The sequence below is a fragment of the Oculina patagonica genome, chromosome 10 (genome assembly GCF_052425735.1).
Source record: "Oculina patagonica isolate OP01 chromosome 10, crgOcupat, whole genome shotgun sequence".
Classification (NCBI taxonomy): Eukaryota; Metazoa; Cnidaria; class Anthozoa; order Scleractinia; family Oculinidae; genus Oculina; species Oculina patagonica.
This window is the reverse complement of record NC_135767.1, coordinates 21940861-21962135: the sequence shown is the minus strand read 5'-3', so window position 1 is coordinate 21962135 and position 21275 is coordinate 21940861. Positions and strand designations below refer to the sequence as shown.

At 40.0% G+C, this 21275-nt stretch overlaps 2 protein-coding genes across 2 annotated transcripts in view; one reads left to right on the top strand and one right to left on the bottom strand.

Moving 5' to 3' along the window:
- The first annotated feature begins 1635 nt into the window (after nt 1-1635).
- LOC144628880 (peregrin-like) lies at nt 1636-14586 on the top strand. Its single transcript, XM_078486990.1, is given in 11 exon segments — nt 1636-4166; nt 6115-6274; nt 7062-7196; nt 7824-7952; nt 8700-9006; nt 9887-9988; nt 10402-10497; nt 10871-11189; nt 11191-11818; nt 12534-12673; nt 13428-14586. Coding segments are annotated over 11 exon segments (3876 nt in total). The 5' UTR covers nt 1636-2625; the 3' UTR covers nt 13747-14586.
- Nucleotides 14587-14973: 387 nt separating this feature from the next.
- Nucleotides 14974-21275, bottom strand: part of LOC144628883 (mediator of RNA polymerase II transcription subunit 1-like) — a 38266-nt gene continuing 31964 nt past the window's right edge. The window contains exons 18-21 of the mRNA XM_078486994.1: nt 20021-20126; nt 18786-19708; nt 17033-17134; nt 14974-16082 (exon numbers count right to left, since the gene is read on the bottom strand). Of these exons, the coding sequence (XP_078343120.1) occupies nt 15916-16082; nt 17033-17134; nt 18786-19708; nt 20021-20126 (1298 nt within the window). The 3' untranslated portion in view covers nt 14974-15915. The remainder of the gene's footprint in view (nt 16083-17032; nt 17135-18785; nt 19709-20020; nt 20127-21275) is intronic.

Genomic DNA, 21275 nt, shown 5'->3' with positions numbered 1-21275 from the left:
GAGCAAATCGTTCCAATTTCTGCAATTTCGTATAGATTTGATGCTTTTCTTGTCAACAAGATACGTCACGTTACTAGGCGACAACACCGCTGAAAACCGTGGGCTCAGACGATGTTATCAGAGACTTGCATTGTCGCACGAATTACTAGTTCATCAATTTGACAGCCCTCAAATATTAGAACTGACCGTTTTGGCGATTTTTTTCTTGTCTTATACTTTTATGGACTTCATTTATATTGGACTTGTGTACTTTTCAATGATGCGAGTCTCTGAACAAAAAAGAACACTTTGTTACTTTTTTTTAATTGGCTTGTTAGGGGAATCCCCTCTGCCAAGGATGCCCGCCGCACCTGCGTCACAAGTCTACAAGAATAAACTTCTGCAAATAAGTGTTTTGATTTGTTTGTTTTGAATTTTCATGCAGCAGTTAATTTATTTAGCTTAATAAACGATCGTGAACTATAGTCTCGCATCGCACACACAGGAGGAAATTCAAACCACTTGATCGACAATACCAACGGATTGAAAATAAAATTGTGGTCGAAATTTGCCGCTACAATATAAATAACACACATCGGGAAAATGACTAAAATAATCTTGGTATGTTTACAACTTTAAAGTGCGACAGAAAAGTAAATAAATATAAAATCGTGTGTCTATTTATCGTGATATGACTAAAACGGATCACTGTGAGTTTTTTTGATGTTTTTGAGTTCCCGTGCGCGTGTTGAGTTGTGCGGGGGCTGGTTGATCGTCGAGAAGTGTGACGTTTTTTTTTTTTTTTTTCATCCCACGCTTTTTGTTGCTTTGACTTGAGCCGGCGAGATAGAAGTGTGGAAAATTTTCTTCTCCTGGCAAACTGCAACACGGGCATATTTTCGTTCCTATTTCGCACAGAGAATTGTGTTTTTGCCGCCAAGATGACTCTACTGTACATCGTAGCCCGAAACAGTACGGAAAATTGTACATGCCTGGGTCGCTCACTTTAGTTTTTAACGGAAAGAAAAAATTTCACGGCGACATATTCCATTTGAAGATTGGCTCAAGGACATCCATCTTTTCGTTTTTTGGTACAAACTTATTCACTGCGGTTGAGGATTCGCTGGATTCGCGGGGACATAATGCCGGACGACGTCTAGTATCAATTTCAGTGTCCGTACTTTCGACAATCAATTTTTTTGTGAGCGCCCGTTTTCCGAGCATTTGGCTCTATAATAGCTATATATTTCGCAAGATTTTAGCGATAAATGACCTCCTGAAGAAAATCTTTTTGAATCATCGATCCATGGCATTTAAAATAGCTGTCTTCTTTTCATTTTCGCCTCAAAATCGTTTTTTCTACAGTCACATGAACGGAGCATGTACGAACGCATTCCAACAAGAACATGGTGGCAAATAACATGCTAGTTTACAGCGGTAACCAGGCAGAATTTTCCTTGGTTACAAAGACATTTGTTAATGCCATTTTCTGGTGTTTCTTATTTTCTTTTGATCGAAATTAAACGTTGTTTTTCGAGATCTGAGGGTGGCAAATGCAAAGAACAAGATCGCATGTGTTTTTTCACTGCCAAAATTAAATGTTACACAATATGCGGGGGCGTCCCTGCGTGGCGGGAAATAATCAGGGGCGAAGCTTGTCCACGAGAGTAACTGGCGCCATCTTCTTCGTAGCGAATTTAACCTCGCCAAAGTTGGTTCTCGTTTTTGGCTTCGTTGTAGGTTTACAGAAATCGTCGAAAAGCAGAAGTTTTAGAATAAGACCTCATTTAGCCGCCAAGATGAGCTTTCGCTGAGATTCGGCGTGGAACATAGCGATTTTATGCTTTCAATGCCCTCCTTTGTTTGCACATTGCTCGCGGTGAAGTGAAAGCGTTTGTTTCGAAGGCGAGTCCATTCAACGGAGAAGAAACAGCTCAGCTGAGGGCACAGAAGAGCCGCTATCTACGAAGTGTTTAGAGGGATACCAAGCGATTCTGTTTACGTTTCAAAAGGACGATTTCAGAGTGGCCTTAAGTGGTTTTGCGTCGAGTGAATTTTGAGAAATTCGACAGCTCAAGTTATCCGGTACGCCATTATCGGTTGGCCATTGTTCGCGAAACCGGATTTAGTTCATGCCGTTGTCGCGTTGGTATGAAAACAATTAAGTTGAAAACGAAAGGAGTTCAAAGATACTTCTCGGAGATTTGTACCAGAGAACTTTAAAGAGGACATTTTCGTCTAGAAGGGAGTATTTCAGTTGGGTTTCACTGACATTTTACGGCAAAGCGAAAATCGCCCCGCGCTGTCGTGTTCGGTGTCGCCATTTTAACGAACTGCCTTGGTGTGGTCAGATTGCTTCGTAGTTCACTGGATTTCGAAATTTCTAGCTTCGCTTTGCTTAGAAAGAGGCGTCGTTCATCCGTGAGCGATAATAAACACATCTGAAGGCGGAAAATCGAAAATCGTGCAAGCGAAATTGGAGGACTTCAGTTTTGAGAACTTTCCTTTGATTGTGACGCGCCGGCTTTCTTTACGAGAAACGCAGACCACGAAAACTTCATTTGCGAAATAATTATTCATATTCCCAAAGAAGCTGCGTTAACATTTATCTCTTGGAGAAATATGTTTTAGTATCGTAAGCGAACTATGGTGAACATCAGAGAACTAATCGACAACCTTCGGGCGACTAAGCCGCCATATGAATGTCCTTTGTGTCAGAAGATATACAAGAGTTACAGCGGAATAGAATATCATTTGCGTGTTTTCAAACACGATGGCACTGACGTTGTTGGAACACCACCGACATCTTCGAAAAAAGGAAAAGGTCGAGGACGAAAGAGCGTTAAAAACAAGAAACCGCCGCCATCGCCGCCAACGGTGAGCGTTCCCAGAGAGACGCTAACGTACGCTCAAGCGCAAAAGATTGTTGAAGTGGAAATCGAAGGATTTCATCATCGAATCCATATAAATGATCAACTGGACATTCTGGATAGCGAGGAAATTTCCACGTCGGAGCCAGAAAAACCAGAGGAAACGTTTGAAATGATGGCGTTCCAGCCGCTAACAGAGACAAAATCGAAGAATGAACAATCGGGCGAAAACAACAACAAAGCGAGCTTGCCTTTAGCTGAATATGGCGAAAAGCTGGAATCGGGATTTAGACAACCAGATGCGCCGGCTAGATCTACCACTTACTTTCGATTTATCGAGCAAACCACTGAAGAACTGGACGAAATGGTAGAATATGATATGGACGAAGAAGATTATGTTTGGCTAGACACTGTAAACGAGAAGCGAAAGAGCGAAGGAATTGCGCCGGTATCTCAAGAAGTCTTCGAAACCCTCATGGACAGATTGGAGAAAGAATCTTACTTTGAGAGCCAAACGAATTGCGATCCGAACCAGTACATTGATGAAGATGCGGTGTGTTGTATTTGTAATGATGGCGAGTGTCAAAATAGTAACGCAATCTTGTTTTGTGACATGTGCAATTTGGCTGTCCATCAAGAGTGTTATGGTGTGCCATACATTCCCGAGGGACAGTGGCTTTGTCGACGATGTCTACAGTCTCCATCTAGGGCCGTGGACTGTGTCCTGTGCCCAAACAAAACTGGTGCTTTTAAACAGACTGATACCGGCAAGTGGGGGCATGTCGTGTGTGCTTTATGGATTCCTGAAGTGTGCTTTGCAAACACGGTGTTTCTGGAACCAATTGACTCCATTGAGAATATCCCTCAAGCAAGGTGGAAACTCACTTGCTACATCTGTAAGCGCAGGCACGGCGCATGCATCCAATGCTTTAAAACAAACTGCTACACAGCATTTCATGTTACTTGCGCACAGCAAGCAGGCTTGTACATGAAGATTGAACCCGTTAAAGGTGAAAATGGTCAGCTGACTGTACGCAAGACTGCTTTTTGCGATGTTCACACACCCACAGACTCGGAAGCGGGTAAAGAGGAAGAAAACAGCGAAGAAGAAGTTAAGGAGAAAACTAACTTTTCTAAGAGCAAGACGCCAAGTAAGACGCCAAGTAAGACAACGAGCAAGACTCCTGCAAAAGCAAGCAGCAAGTCTGCAAAATCTACAAAATCCAAACGCAGCATCAAGAAGTTTAGGAAACTTTTGGCTGAGAAGAAAACAACTGCAGTTCCAATTGTTAACATTCCATTTATTCCTGCTCATCGGTAAGTTTTTAAAAATAATTTTGTAAATACTGTAGATATAAATTCTTTGGGTACACAATATTGACTTTTTCTTTCTGTTTTTATCACTGCCACCTTACAAGAATGCTGGTTGTATACAACTGTCTCCTAGCAACCGTTAGAAGTCTTAAGTCTTGTTCTGTTTTGTTTTGATATTCAATTACAACTTAACATTGTTCTGTGAAGGAGAAGCAAAAGTGGTTGACAGTTACCAAGCTACGGAGCAACAAGATAAATATCCTCTACTTGTAACTCACACACTAATGTGTCTGAATATTGGTTTAGTTACATGTGAAAATATAAAAATGAACTTACATTAGAAAAACTTTGTGCAATTAGCAAATTAGTGAATGTGGCAATGAGGTTATCCTTAGTTTTTTTATTAATCCGAAGTTTCAAGAGCATTATTAACTATCTTCACTTTGTTGTTTTTTATCAAAATTCAAAATAATTGCCCTGTCTGTGGTTGCTATTATCAACCATGAAATTATGGAACAATTTTATTTGGGAACTGACCAACAAAAGTTAATAATTCATAGATGTCTTACACATTATCAGACATGTTAATTATTGCTAAATTGATGTCAGTATTTTTCAAGATTTTTCACCAGCACCTTGTCTAAAGTTTGAAAAGTTTTATTGAAATTTCCTCAAAGAAGCAGGTTGTTTTACTACAAAACATTAAAATCTATGTGCACCTGTTACTCTGCCATTAACTAATTTTTTTTTTTTTTTTTTTTTTTTATATTTTATAAAAAAAAAAAAAAAAAAAATTAAATTTGTGTGGAAAATTTTTTTTTTTTTTTTTTTTTTTTTTTTTTTTTTTTTTTTTTTCTTTTTTCGGCTTTTTTTTAAAATCGAAAAAGAAAAAAAAAAGGGGAAAAGAGATTTTCTTTTTCAAAAAATTTAAAGTTTTGGGGAAATTTAATTCCATAAAATAAATTGCGCGGGTTTAGGTATGGAAAGGTTTTCTTCTTCTTCAAAAATAAAAAATGTCGCCTTTCTGGGGGAAACGGAAACGAAAAGGGGGAAAAAAGCCCCGATCCTTTGCGGCCGGTTTAAGCCGGTGCAGGAGTCAAAGGGTTAAGGATATTTGCTATACTTTGAGCCATTTACAGTGGCCAAATTGTAGTCAGCAAAGTAGCTTTGTATTGTTTTTTGTGCTAATAATAAACATCTTAGCCTGAAGCAAATTAATTTTTAAGTTGGCCTTTTACCAATTCTTTTCACATATTAAGACTTATCTATTAAAAACAAAAATTTCGTGGTGTCAATTTTTTTCTTAGAATATTGAGCTTTCCTTGTCAGGAAATAAGAGAAAAATTATGTAAAATTTTATTGAATGAATTATAAAACAAAAATTGTCTTTTCTGTTCATTTTCAGTGTTTGTGTGGCTATAATAGCTCCTTTCACAGGCAGAAATTCAAATGTAGTGCATAGGGTCTAAAAATAATGAATGTTTGAAAAAGTAAAAATAATAAAAAAAGAAATTCATGTATGACCCAGACCAAGACAAGTAATTATTGTGTGAAAGATGTTGCTTTCAATAATGTGGAGTGTGTGATTTAACTTTCAAAATGGCATTCTACAATAAGGCCAATTTGCAGTGAATGTTTTGGATAGAAAAAAAAAATGACAGAAGATTATTAGAAATGAGATAAAAATGTGACTTTTAGGTATCTTGAAGACAGTTTTTAAGGGTAATGAGTGATACAAGGTCACTGATTTGGCTAAAGAGTAAGTTTTTTGTGTGTGAGTGCTGTTGTTTTGGCATTGATTTTTCAGGAACAAAATTGGCATGCTCAAACTCTTCAATCATGAGGCCTTTAGAAAATCTAAATTTCATTGAGAGCTCTACACAATACATGTACCTTATACTGGCACCTAAACTCCTGATGATAGTTTCCCTGGTTTTCTCTGTTTTAACAGGCTAAGTAAGATTGTGGGTCGTGTAGCTATGGCACGAAAAGCTCAGTTTATCCAGAGCCTTCAGAGTTATTGGATGTTGAAGCGACAGTCAAGGAATGGAGTTCCATTGTTGAGAAGACTTCAGGCCAGCCACCAGAGCCAGAAAGCTGGAGCTGATGAGGTAAAGCAAAATTCCCTCAAGCCATGTGGCCTGTTTAATTTCTCTTGTCATAGTATCAATTTTCTGTGTCAAACTCGAAACTCGCCCGCTTCTGTTTGGCCTTAACAGTCTAAAGACTGATTTACACGATACAATTTAGTTGCATGCGACATGCTTATGACAGGTCTATGACAGGAATTGTAAGGTGTAAATCAACCTACAACTCATTTACGACTGTAGTAGGTGTGTCCTAAGCTTGTTGCATGTAACAAAATGTACCGTGTAAATTGGCTGTACAGGGATGTAAAAGCGGGGCCACGAAAAATACCCATCTTGCATGAATTTTACCACCTTTGAAGGCTAGGAATTGAAAAATTGAGTAGGTTTGGAAGCTTCCTCAAGGACAAGTACCCACTTAAAGCAAAGAAATTTTCACCAGGTTGAAATCTTAGCTATATCCCGGTCTAACATTTCCTCTCCGTGCGCCCTTTGAAAATTTTTAAAAAACCCCCCCCCTTCCTTTTTGTGGGGGAAACCCAAAAGAGGGAGCCCGGGTGTGTTGAAAAAAAAGGGGGGGGGGGGGGGGAGAGAAAAAAAGAAGAAGCGGCGCCAAAGGCGCCTGAATATTGAAAAAACTAATTGTGAGACATGAGCTTTGTAAAGGCGCTATTATCATTCATTCATTTAGCTAAACAATCTCACAAAAACTTGTGAACTATGTAGTGGATGTATACAGTATTTATTTCTTGATTTAAATACCATCAGTTTTATTTGTCAGTAGTAAATGTTTATAACCTTTGCTCCTCAGTCAAGTGAGAGATCACTGAGAATCAAGGCCATGAAGGAGCAACTGCACTTCTGGCAGCGTCTGCGGCATGATCTGGAGAGGGCTCGTCTGTTGGTTGAGCTGATCAGAAAGAGGGAGAAGCTTAAACGAGAGCAGGTAAACATCTTTAGGATTTCTTGCACATCCTCTGTGTTAGATGAAATGGGGATTATTTTTTTTGTGGTTTTTTTTTTTTTCAAAACAAAACTAGGGGCACTTACCATTAGTCAGAACTGGATCAGCTAAACTGTATAATATATATTAATTTATTTGAGAAGAGAATTCTATTCTGTTAGTCAGATTTGTCATGTCAGATCAGTCAATGCAGAAATATTATACACTGTGTTGAACTGGATTTGTGGGAAAATCTTGTGAAAAGGCAGATTTTGCATTCAAAACCACCAGATCAGCCACAAAGTTCTGAGTAATGGTTAATGCCTAGGGCTCATCACTAGGCCCTTGGATTGAAACAACCACCAATTTAGTCCACGATCCTGGATCAGGGAATTAAATGTTTTTCAAGCACAATATTAATAGCAAGAAAAGATCTTGCCTTTCCCCCAAAATTAAAAAAAAAAAAAAACAGAAAAATAAATGAAATTTTTTATCCCGTTGAAAGAAAGAAAAGTTGAGAAAAGTTGTTTTTCCTTGATTATGAAAACTGCAATATTAACATTTCTAAGAGCAAGAAAATAGTTATTTTTTTTTTATTTTGTATTTTCTTCCTCCCTCCTGACTAATCAGGTGAAGGTTAAACAGCATGTAGTGGACCTGCAATTGCAGCCACTCAACATCGTCCTCAGGAAAACTCTTGATCTTCTGCAGACTAAAGACCCTGGCGAGATCTTCTGTGAACCTGTTGATACTGAAGAGGTGAGCCTGGAAATGACAAAGGAAAAACTTTTTGATATACTATTAAATTCTTGAAACTAACATTAAGACAAAGTGTATAGCAACAGTTGGAAAATTTAAACCGGGGGGGGGGGCGCTTTCATTGTTACGTGGAAAAACAGGGTGGAAAAGAAATATTCCTAGCTGTATAATGCTGCAGTATGGGCCGCATGGCTCTAGGCTTTCCTATTTTCATTGTTACTTGCATAGCGGCTTTCTATCGACATCCATTTTTCAACGTGCTAAACAAACAACTTACAAGACAGATCAAAATCCGCCAATCACAGCACCAGCATGACCTTCTGAACTTTGGGCTTATTTGCATGAAACCAACACTGGTGTGCATATTTATGCCATTAAATAGCACATAAAAAGACGATGTCGAAAGATGAATGTAGAAAGAAAGCTATACATGTAACACTGACAGCAGTTATAATATGTTGAGTTTCACTTTGAACAGTTGAGCTTATGTAATTTGTGTGTTAGTTATAAGTTCATTTGGTCTATAAGCACCATTAATTCAAATAGCTGTTATTGTAGTTGAGCCTGCGATAATATATTCTTTTGTTGAGAATGTATGCGAACGAGGCGAAAGGGTCAATACATCATTAAAACAATGCAGAATGACCCTTTCGCCTCGTTTATGTGTCAAACCGCTGGAAACTGCAATAAGAGCTATTGGCTTGACTATTTTCCCAGATGTATCATGACTTGTTTTATTTTTCCTAGGTCACAGACTATCTTGATGTTATTGACGAACCCATGGATTTCTCAACCATCTCAAAGCGCATTGAAGACAATCACTACACAGCTATGGAGCAGTTTGAGCACGATTTCAACCTGGTCATCGGCAATTGCATGAGGTACAATGCACCAGACACCATATACTACCGGGCAGCACTCAAACTGCGAGACCAAGGACGTCCTATTGTGCGTGCGGCTAGACGACAAGTGGAGCGTGCTGGTATTGACCCTGTCACAGGACTGCACACTGATGAACCGCCAACACTTGCTGACAGAGAACCTACTGAAGAAGGTGGGCTGCTGCCTTTGATTTAAAATTTTGATATGATATTTTCTAGTAACTGATGTAAATAATTTAGTAAATTGTTTGAACCCAGGAGTATCAGTAGGTCACACTATAGGTGATATAGTGTGATTGTCCGTCTGGGTGAGAGTAGTTCTGAGAAGAGCTGTTGTTGTTGACCTGACGTTTCGACAACCTGAGCGGAAGTCATCTTTAGAGGAGTCAAGTGAAAAAGTTGTTGTCAGTCGATGATGTTGTAAGTCTGGTCCGTTGAAGTTGTTTGGTCAGTTAAGCTGAACATTATGTTATTGGTTGTAAGACTCGTTTAAAGTTTGTCAACAGTAAGATGTTTTGCAAATGCCGAAGGGAAAAAAGTCGAGGAGTTAGTACAATTTTCTCTCTAATGTGATTTCCTTTTATCCAAGAAAATCAACCTCAACTACCTGCAGTGAAAACTTTTAATTTAAGTAGGATATCACAATATTTTACAGGATTGATGCTCAGGCAAACATTAAAAGCAAAACTTTATAAGTATTTTTGGTTAAACTTGAAAATTGACAGAATACTGTACAGGGTGCCAAGAAAATGGATTTCAGGTTGACCTTTGAAAGAGTTCAAACCATTGAGTGCTAGCCCTAAGTGGTTTCTCAATGGCCTCGCTTCTTCTGCCAATGAAAAGGTCAAAATTTTATTTGCTCATCTGGCAAATGATATATAAACCGTAGCTCGACAAGAAAATCTACCAGCCCTGGGTTATCACACAAGACTTTCTTTGCACATTGTATTTGTAATTGTTTCTTCATCTTGCAGATAAAATAAAAAAAAAAAAAAAAAAAAAAAATGCAACGCAACAGAAATGCTTATAAAAGACGTATTTGTTTTCTTTTAGATTTCATCCTGACAGATGAGCAGAGGAAAGACATGACACTAGAAGAACAGCTGAAAGATCTGCAGGATAAACTGGACATGACCCAGGCTATAAAACATGGAGGTGAGCTATGTAGTTCTGTAGCAGGGTTCGTACAGGTCATGGAAAACCTGGAAAGTCATGGAATTTTAGAATTACATTTTCTAGCCCTGGAAAGTCATGGAATGCATTTGTGGGTCATGGAAAGTTGTGGAAAATGGTATTGATTGTACAAAATAAATTAGGCAGGTTATTTTTTGTGAAAAAAGGGTAAAAACGAAATCAAGATAATTTTTGAATATTTCGAAGAGAAATGGTCGATTTTAGGTCATGGAAAACTATAAAAAGTCATGAAAAAGGTCATGGATGGAAAGTCGTGAAATTTCAAAAAGAGTACAACCCCGTGTAGCCAGCTAGATCTTTCATTAGCCACTTTTACCGCTCTTTAGTAAAAAAACTTATTTGATTTTTCCTTTTTATACTCTGTCATTCATAAGGTGTGAGAGCTACTAGAGTTAGAATGCTGCGTAAAGAGATCGCTCTGGTTAGAAGGAAGCTGAACCAAGAGAAGAGACAACTTTCAGAATCAAGTGGTACGTATGCATCCTTTTAGCTGTTAGTTTCATTGTTTTAGGCTGAAGACTTACACAATAGGGCGAGTTTCGATTTGAGTGTCGTAAAACCACAACCAACGTAATCACTCTGGCCAATCACAATGAACACAAACAATCCAGTGAACCAATCAAAACTCGAAGCAGATACGTGTAGCTGGCACAAAGCGCGGGAAAACGTGCGCGAAAAATCACAATTGGTTTTGGTTTTACTTCCAGTTGGCTGAGAAATTTGAGCTTCACTGGAAAAAAAGTCTTTCGCCAGATTGAAAACCAAATTCTTCCAAGGGGCTGTACAAAATGTATGAAAAACGGTGAGGAGAATATTGACCGGTCATTTGTTTTATTTGTTTAGTTGGCGGTATGGACGGCAATGATCCTTGTCTGTCACCACTGGACGGCGAGCAGCCACTGAAGAAGTTCAGGCCCATTGACGAGAATGAAGTCCTCAACGGCGACACACACCCAACCAAGAACTTGGACACTGACGATCATCGCTTGGCAGGAGACAATCTGTTGAACAGCAGGGCTACTACAAACCCCAGTCCTGGTACCAGCCGGCGAAGCGGCATCCTGTTCAACAAGGGTAGGCACCGAGCAAGGCGGAACCTGTCAGCAGGGGCGGATAAGTTTCCCTTCGACATCCTACCGACCGTGAATCACGTGTTGAAAACATGATTCCGACAGAACGTTTGATGGTGTTAGCACCGAGTGTCAAGTCACGGAGAATCTTCACACTGAAGACGCTGGAGATGATGATGTGGTCTTCGAGGAAAGGCATCAGCCAGCACCGAAAGACGACAAGAAATCGCATAAGAGGCCGTCTACTGACAGCTTAGGCAACAACGATGGGTGTTACGTCCCGAAGAAGACGTACAAAACCGAACTGGGCAAGCTGATAGAAGATGCCACGTTACCAATGTTCGACACGCACTCGTCTGACAGACTCAACAATCACTTTTCGTTCACGAACGGTTTACGGCAGCGTTCGTATCGTTCGTACACGAGCGGTTCGGAATCGGATATCAGCGATATAAGAATGAATGGCACTCGCGCGTCCCGAGAACTGTGTCGGAAATTGTCGGCGTTGTCCGAGGACGAACTCAGCACGACTGACACCGAAAACAGTTCGGCTGAAAATCGTGCCATTAACGGACCAGTGGACGGGAGGAGGAAGAAGAAAGCTGCGCCCAGACCTCGAAAGACAACAACGTCGGATTCAGAGATCGCCGACCTCCCTCCCATGCAGCCGTTGGATTTGGTTTGGGCAAAATGTCGGGGATATCCGTCTTATCCAGCGTTGGTAAGTCCTGTTTTACTGTTCTTTGTGTGCGCATTATGATTGTAGTGGTATTTTTTAGTGGTATTCTAGTTTCGGAACGGAGAAAATCGTATAGAAATTGTTGCAAATTTATTCAGCTGTCTGCCAGAGCTGCCACAGGTCAGGAAATGGTCAGGGAAAAATAGAATTCTTCAAGGTCAGGGAAAAGTCGGGGAATTTTATTTTGAGTCAGGGAAAATTGACATTTTGAAGAAAAGTCAGAGAAAATTGGAATATAACACCGTTGATTTTATACAATTAATGGCTGGAAGAAACTTTTCAAGTCAATGTGATCTCAGCGATCTGGTTTTCTTTTTTTGAAAAAAAGGCCGCTACTATATTTGACATCTTGAATTTATTTGGTCAGGGAAATTTTATTTTTATCAGGGAAAAGTCACGGAAAGGTCATGGAATTTTGAAAATCTATGTCTTTGGCGACCATGTTACAAATGTAACGTGTTTCATTCTTCAAAATAAAGCTTTTAGTCCTCCACTTCGAAACGAGACCCAAAATTGCAAGAACCAATTGTCGTTTTTGACAAATTTTCGTTAACCACTCGGAAATCTCCAATTCTTTTCGTGTTATCAAAGCTCGTTGTTACGTTATCAAGTGCATCAGATTGCTGCTTGATGTTGCTAAGCAATACCTCTGTGTAATCTGACTGTAGGCTCAGCATATTTTACGTTCCCTCAACAGATCATAAATCCTCGAACCAAGAAAGGTTTTCTTCACCGCGGCGTGCCCATCCCTGTACCCCCTGAGGATGTTTTGAAGGAGCGAGCCATCACAGAAGAACATCTTTATCTTGTGCTGTTTTTTGACACCAGGCGAACTTGGTAAGTGAACTTATAAAATGACGGTTTTGTAGCGAATTTTGAAATAAAATTCGGTTGGCGCCTGTGGGGGGACTTTCTAGAGAGGATCAGATCACCGAAATAATAAAAATCCATTTGAGTTACAGCTTTTATAGAGGCGAATGAGATGTACGTTAAGAAACCTACAAAAAATACATTTATTCATCAAAATATAAAATTAATAGTTATCTTCTTATACCTTATTGTTACTTATTTTCGCGGTACTTAATTTTCGCGATTTTCAAAAAAATCGCGAAATTAAAGACCCGCGAAAATTTATTTTTAAAAGTTTTCTATTGTAGTTTTTATGTTTAGTTAACTACGTATTTTTTGCCAAATCGCGAAAATTAAGTTCCGCGAAATACGCCCGTTCCATTTTCGCGAAAATAAGGTAGCCAACGATAAGCACTTAGATAACAGTCGAACCTCTAGAATACGGACACCAAAGCGACAGGAAAGAGTGTTGGTATTATAGAGGTTCAGTTTACATTAATTTTTGGTCTCTTTCGGACCAATTAAACTGTTCGTAATAAAGGCAAGGAGGGGTTCGACATAGGGTTTGTCGTATCTCTAACGACCCATATCTAATATCTAACGAAGAGGCCACCAGTTTTCACTAAAAGTGGTTTTCAAGAGGGTCCTTTTTAATCAGGACGCCCTACATCTTTTAGACTGTAGATACCTCTAAAGTTGAAGGGTATTTTTAAATTTAACGTTTGTCATTTGCTTTGTTCAGGCAATGGCTTCCTCGACACAAACTCGAACCGTTAGGGCAACACGAAGAACGAGACGAGAACAAGTTGCAAGAGGGCCGCAAGACATCCATGAGAAAATCTGTAATGCAGGCGTACGAGCGCGCTATCCTCCACAGAGATCAAGTAGAGAGGGGTGGGTCCCGAGACTCCGACGACGATGACGAAGATGATTACGACGATGCCGACGACGACGACGAAGATCAACGAGTCAACGAGAATGGCAACGATGTCGAGGAAGACGAAGATAGCGACAACGAGGATGATGAACATGATCCTCTGGAGGAAAATGGATTTGTATAGAGCTGTTTTTTTTATCGCAAGGACAGTTAGTAGCTAAGCCTTGTACAATATTAGTTCAATGGTTAATGGGTTTCTTAGCTTTTTCCAATTTGATTCAACTCGCATCGGACACAAAATATACTTCTGAGATTTCGACAAAATTCGGGCGAAGAGCTCCAAACATAACTTGGTACTTTTTAAATTTCGCATGAAGCAAGTTGACGTTGTCGTCCACAAAGACTGCAATGATTTTCGTTAGCACCAAGAATCGTGTTTGCCCGATCTTTTTGAGCTTGCGCAGAGTACTCCCTTCGCTTTTCGTTTACCAGCCAATCAGATTTAAGGGAAAGTCGAGGTGGGCCAGAGGTCCCGGATTCTTGGTGTTGACCAAAAGGATGGCCGCCTCTGGGACGGGAATGGCAAGCTCACCCGTAATTTCAGCTAACACACATTTTTATGCCACAAAATAAAACTTTTCACGAATTTGGCGTACTTTCTGACGTGTTTTTAGCCGCTCGTCCGATGTATAGCTAATAAAATTGGAAAGAAAAAAAAGCCAAAGGGGTTTTTCAATAAAGAAATTGTTCGCAAGGTCAAGTATCTAGTAAGTTTAATAAATAGCGTTTTTAAAATGTTGCACACGAAATATGAACTGTACAATTGTATTTATACTTAGAAGAAAAAAATCGATATGTAAATCTTGTGCTATTTTTTTTCTGAGACATGACTGTTTTTTAAAAAATCGAGTGACACCTGTGAAATAATCCTGACTGTGTTTTGTGTGTTTCTATCTTCATTCGTGTGCGTTTATCTTGTAAATCGTTGCAAACCAGGGTCAATAAACTCGTCCATTCTGAGAGATTTGCTGTGTTGAGTTGTGAACAAAGTGGAACTGAATTGCGATCTTTAGATTGGACTACGAGTAATTGAGACGAGTTCGAGTTTTCAAAGCAAATTCGTTTGCCTCACATAATCACTTATCACACCATTCTTATCCCTAACGTTTATTTACGTGTTAGTCAGCATCACATTCGGAAGATAGCCTCGGGGATACAATTGTCTCGAAATATCGAAGTCGTACCCTCGTATTCGATCTCGTAGTCAAATCTAAAGACCGCAAATATTTCATCTCAAACCATCGTCCATCCTGCCAGACGTAGTTCATCCCCAGCCCCCCCCCCCCCCCCCAACCCAGAATGCGTAATTTCCAACGATATCGTCTGGATTTTCCAACAAACGGAAGCGGGATTATGTCGGTATACCTCATGTTCAAGGTTTATTTCCTATTTACAGTACGAGAGAAAATAAAACAGATATAATGTAAATTGCAGAACTTGAAATATACATATATTTTTTTTCTTTTTTTGTTTGTTCTATGAACAATATAAATTACCTTTATTTACACACTGGCTATTTTGCTGTTTTTCCTACCATGGCTCTTCCTTGAAACGTCTAATATAAAAAGACTTTTGTTTCTGTTTTCTTTTATTATTTTTGGTTTTTCTCAGGCTGACTGATATTAAAACATAAACACTGTTTTCTGTAGAGTTACCAAGTTCTCATGAGAGTTCTCTTCCATCGTGACTTTTGAACTGTTCTTGTATTTGAGCTACTTGATCTCTGGAATCGCTAACTCCATCTTGCGATATTTTGATCTTAAGTGACCTGTATCCGACTGAGCTTTTCACCATTCTCCAAGCGTTGCAAAAGCATCACGTTTAAAAGATTTGTCGAAACAAAAACTTCGGCTACAATACAGTAAAAACCCGCGAGTTAGAACCTCGTTTTTAAGAACCTGTTAGGCTAAAATTTGCCACTTAGACACCTTTATAAAAGTCTATAGATAAAGTTTCTTCTTTTCTAAAATCGATTTAAAATGTTTACTTTTAGGCAAATAAGATAATCGACATTCTGGATCATTCTTGGAGACGCCTAGTTGAAAATCATATAATATTATATCATATAATATTATCGATATTAAAAAACCTAAATATCCTAAATTTGTGCTAATTACCATTTGTGCCAGAACTTGTTTAGGCTAACTTGGGAAAACGCATGTTCTTACTCGCGGGTTTGTACTGTACTCTCGCTTGGAAACACTTGCCTAAGTAGCATAAATGCCTGAGCTTCACGAATTCTAATTGTCACGTACTCGTATTGTCACGAAATCTAAAAACTGTAACGCAAAGTTTACATTTTCGACTGAGATGTTCCAGGCATATCAATGTCAACAGTTTCGTCACCCAGTCCACTAACGGCCAGCAGATCCGCCGTGCCTGTGACGTCAGGGGGGAGCCCTTTCATGCCGGTAAGATGGTCGAGGTCAAAGTCCAGCGCGGAGTCGACGTCAAACGCACCTGGGAAGGAAAAAGAAAACTAGTTGAACCAATAATCTGATCAGTGTCTGATTTCTCCTTAAAAAGCTTTATCCAAACCTTAACCCTATCCAGACCGGGGAGGGGGGGGGGGGGCGGAAAGTGCCCGTGCTGACTTTGAACGCTAATAACTTTTTCAATATTCATCCAAACGCTGCCAAACTTTCCGACTTATCTAAAATTTATCTGGGAATAATTTGGTAGGATAGGTTGCTGTGTCAGGAACTTGACGTTACCATGGCAACGACATTTTGACAGGCATGTTTTCCCAAATTTGTAATTTTCGTGTTTCTATTAATGAAAAATAACTTTAATGCAATTATTTTCACCTTTTTACGGGTTTTAAGCACAGTTTTAGTGATTTTGAGTACTTTCCAGTAATTTTGGGCGGTTTTCTGACGTTTTGGAAAAATTTTGAAATCCAAGATGGCGGATGCAAGATGGCGGCTGTTTTGACATTATGATGTCATTGTTACGTGATGTGACGTATCATCCCACGTGACGTATACCAAAAGATAGATTTTCGGACATACTATATATCCTGTAAGTTTCATTGTGATTGCTTAAATATTCTGGAAGTTACGGAGGGGGGCGGAATCCGCCCCCCCCCCCGGTCTGAAAAAATATATATAAAAAATATATCTCCGTCTTGTTTTCGAATAGCACCCTTCCTTTGATTACTGTTCTCTTCAGCTCCTTGAAGTTACATTGAGCCAGACCTTTATATATTAGCCTTTGACAACTGATCCATAAAACACTGACAACATCGCGAAATTTAAAATCCTCTTGCTCTAATTTTTTTGCAATCGCTAAAATTAATACTCGCGAAATTCGGTTTCCGAAAATTCAAATTAAATTTTCAAATTAAGTACGCGCGAAAATTAGTAAGAATAAGGTACACCGGTCACCGGCAAGGGAAAAGTCTTTCATACCTGCAGTGCCTGCAATACTTGGGTCAGCAGCAGCACTGGCATCGATGGCCGCGTCAATGTCAAAGCCTGGATCCGACACGTCAAGTCCTGGAACTCCAGCGCCTAACAAAAACAACGTGACGAGATTAGTGAAACACCCCTCCTTCACCGCGGTCAACCGTTTCAGGCAGCTTTTCTTTCTATTTTGGCGAATTTTGTTCATAATGAAGTGTTACTATGAGAAAGGATAGATAAAATAGTTGCTGAGTGTAAACATATTCCCATTTCCTCAGGTAAACGAGTATTTTTACTTTTTAAATGTTCGGCATCCGAACTAAAGTGCTTTGACAAAATGGCGCCGACAAGTCCGCAGGTCACTATTTACAAACACGTAGAATTTTTTTAGTAAAGCTCCAAAAAACTTAGTCAATCGTCAGGATAGAGGTAATGAACCAATCTTTGTACATGTACTGTGAAAATTAAAACCTTATCTTTGAAGTACTTTTCATATTTTTTGCATATTTCTGTCGTTTGACCGCGGTAGACATGCACCCCTCCACACTTGTTCGTTTAAAGGTAATTTCCAATCCGTACTGCGCAATCTCGGAGTTTGTTTATATTTTTGTTTTGAATTCGTTGATACGTTACACTTCGTTAATAGCGTACATGAGGTTTTTAGTCCGACATTACGAGTCGTTTAGTTCAGGAATGCTCGATGAGCTGAAACGTCGGTTTGGAATAACGTCGATGTTCTTCTAGTCGTTACTATTGTTTTGCAAGGCTATCTGGTGCTTATAATGAAGAAAAAAATAATTTTTTCCCGGAGTTAGTAAACATTCCTTCGTGAGAGACTCGCATAAACATTGCAGGCGAGATTGCGCAATACGGACTAGAAATCATCTTTAAGAGAAGTTTACGGGTAACTTTCCAAACTAATTATAATATTTTACTATTATTGTCTGTGTTTTTTGCACTTTGCGATATTTGTGGAGTACATTAGTGCTTTTTGCGCCATTGGATGCATTAGCCCTCAATTGTGTAGTACAGACAATAATAACTCATTTCAAAGATAGTTCTATTCTACTTTTTCTGCCGCAAAGAGCTGCAAATAGGGCTTTCCACAAGTTGCTCGAAATTATTCAAAAAGTTGCTCGAAATTTCTAAAATAGTTGCTCTAAAGTTGCTCCAAAAATCAGAAAAAGTTGCTTTTGATTGAAAAAGATGCTCGAAAGTTGCCCCCCAAAATTAAAAACGCTGCATTCTATCAGGACAATTTCTCCAAATATCGGCTAATTTCCCTTTGAAAGCAAAATTTCTAAGAAGTGTTTCATGCAATATCACTCCAACAAAGGCAAAATTTTTTGAATTACAAGGATTTCTTTTACTGAGAAGAAAACGTGAAGATATCGATGACGTCATGTTTGCTGAATAATTTTGTAATATTTTAATGGTGAATGAGTCGAATGTCGAAACGTCTTCGGATGTTCCACGAAAATCTTCGGCAAACTTCGTCAATCTTCGGAAACGTTCGTATGGCTTTCGGACAACACTCGGGCATCTTCGGAGATCTTCGGTCTAGAAATTGCTCAAAATGCAACAAGTTGCTCGAAAAGAAAAAAGTTGCTTACAAAGAAAAAATTTGCTCGAAATATGAAAAGTTGCCAAAAAGTTGACGAGCAACTTGTGGAAAGCCTTAGCTGCAAACAAATGATGATTTTCTTCCCCCAATTCCACTTATCTTTCTACGCTGCGTTTTTACATGAAGTAAACATACCTAATCCCGCATCGAAATCCAGGGCCGAGCCGCCTGAAACGATTCCTGGGGGGAGGTGAGACGCCCCAGAAAGATTCTGAAGAATTCCTTCTAAATCCGTCCCGTCCGCACCAGCGGCTCCAATATCAAACAAATCTGCTGTGGCGGGTAATCCCTCGATTCCCGCGGAAATGATCCCTAACCCGCTCGCAGCTGCTATAGAGTCTGAGCCCGCCATAGAAACGTGTTGACCAGCCGAAGCACTGCCAGAGGAAACTACCGCTGACCCGTCAAAACCGGCTGTCATATCCGCGAATGATGTTCCCATGGTGAAGTTCGCCGCCGAAACAGCGGCAAGATCAAAGGAAAAGTTATCGCTTTCCATTGTTTCTGGCATCACTGTGTCTTTATTTTTAGACGTAGCTTGACCGCCTGCCAAGTGCTCCCCGCTCTTAGGGACCTCCTCAGGCAGTTGAAAGTTCTGAATCACGTATTCATCCGCGCGTTTACGCTTGAGCGTGATTTTCAAGTTCGGGAGAGTCGGCGTTTTCGTGGAGTCGGGTTTCTTCTCGGGTTGTTTGGCGGCCGTCGAGGCAGAATCTGCCGCGGCAGCCGCTACTTCCGCGGTAGAGAAAGAAAACGTCGGAGATATGGAAGAAAACGGAAACGCGCTGAATGTTGGAGACGGTGTCTCTAGAGTGAACGTTGTGAACGAAGGTGATGTCCCTAGGAATACTGGAGTGTTAGGGTTGGACGGAGTCCCCACGGCCGTACCAAACAGAGCGGAACTGGGAGGGAGTGTTAGGCTGGCTAGCCTGGTGCTTGGTTGCCCTGTGCCAACAGGAAGCGGAAGTTCATCGCTGGCCTTGACCGGAAGTTCCTCTAATTTGACGCTTTGTGCTTTTCTTATGATGCAACGCATTGCAGCTGGGATTGATAGACACCTGTCAATAAAACAGGAGAGCAATAGCTCGTTCAAAACAAAGCAGCATGTTGAACACGTTTTTAAATTGTTTTTGCACAAACAAGGAAAGCGAGGGAAGAAGAAACATTGAAGTTGGTATAGGGTTAACGGAACTTAATCAGGTGAAAAACGTTAAGATCCCAGAAGACGTCTCCTCCCCCCCCCCCCCCCCGCCCGGAGGAAACTACAATATCAAAGAGACGGGGGACGCTTTTTTGACGAAAATCCCCGTCCGTTTTATATATGATCTCCCATCCCCCAGGAAAAGATAAAATACTCAGGATCAACTCACCTCTGAATAACTCTGGAGATGTAATCATTAGAGCAAAACAGCGGCTTTCCAGGTACTGTGGTGAGAGTAGCTTTCACAGTGTGATCCTCAGAGACGTTAAAATCAACTGAAAAAGTATTTAAAAACAAATCCACTTAAAGGGACTGTGTCACGACTGAGTTAAGTTTATTTTATCAAGTTTTACCAAATACTTGCTTGAAACGTAATGTTAGCGAACAAATTACTTTATGGATCTAAATGACTAAGACATAGCTTCATTAACAACCAAATATGTCTTTCGGGCATTATAATTTAAAGTTACAAGCAAAAAAAAAAAGTCAGTGTCCGAGCCATGAGGCTCATACAGCCGGAGCTTATCCCGGTTTCCGTAGCATTAAGTGACTAGGAGTATTGCTACTCCCCCATGGATGGGATGCTAGTCCATCGCAGGGTTACCCCCCAGCAGTAAATTCGCCGGTACCCATTTGTACACCTGGGTTGAGAGAGGCACTGTGAGAGTAAAGTGTCTTGCCTAAGAACACAACGCAGCGCCCCGGCCAGGCCTTGAACCCGGGCCGTTCGACTCGAAGTCGAGCGCGCTAACCATTAGGCCACCGCGCCTCCCAGTTACAAGCAAACGAGATAAACTTTGAAAACTGTTCAGCCCAATACTGGTGTTTCAAAAACCCATATCGCAATCCGCAATCTTCTTTACTTTTGACCATCCATAATAATAATAATACTTTCTTTGTATTTGCTGTGTTGTTCAAATGTTCCTTCACTGTTTTAAGTGGTTATTTTTATATTTTACCGAATTTGATGGCCATTTTCAAAGCCCAATTTTTGCTAAAATCCGTGTCGTGAAGTGTAGTGAAGAATATTTTCCCGGTCAATGTAAGCACAACAAACTGAGTAGAAACCACAGGGCACAGAGGAGTCAAGTTTGTCCGTAATTCAAAATCTCTACCGTGCAAAACGACCTTCAAAGCGATCGTGTATTAAAGCGTACGTGATACAGCCCCGCTGTCTGCGGATGTCGCATGAGGGTACGAATACGATATCATCAGACCAGACGATCTGTAAACATTAGGGACCTTCAGATTTGACTACGAGTACGACATCGAGTACGAGTACGACTTTGGAATTTCTACGCAATTGTATCCCCCCAAACTATAACGCTTCCCTGTTGTTGACTAACACATAAATAAACGTTAGGGATAAGATTGGTGTGATAAGTGATTATAGGAGGCACACGAATTTGGTTTGAAAACTCGTA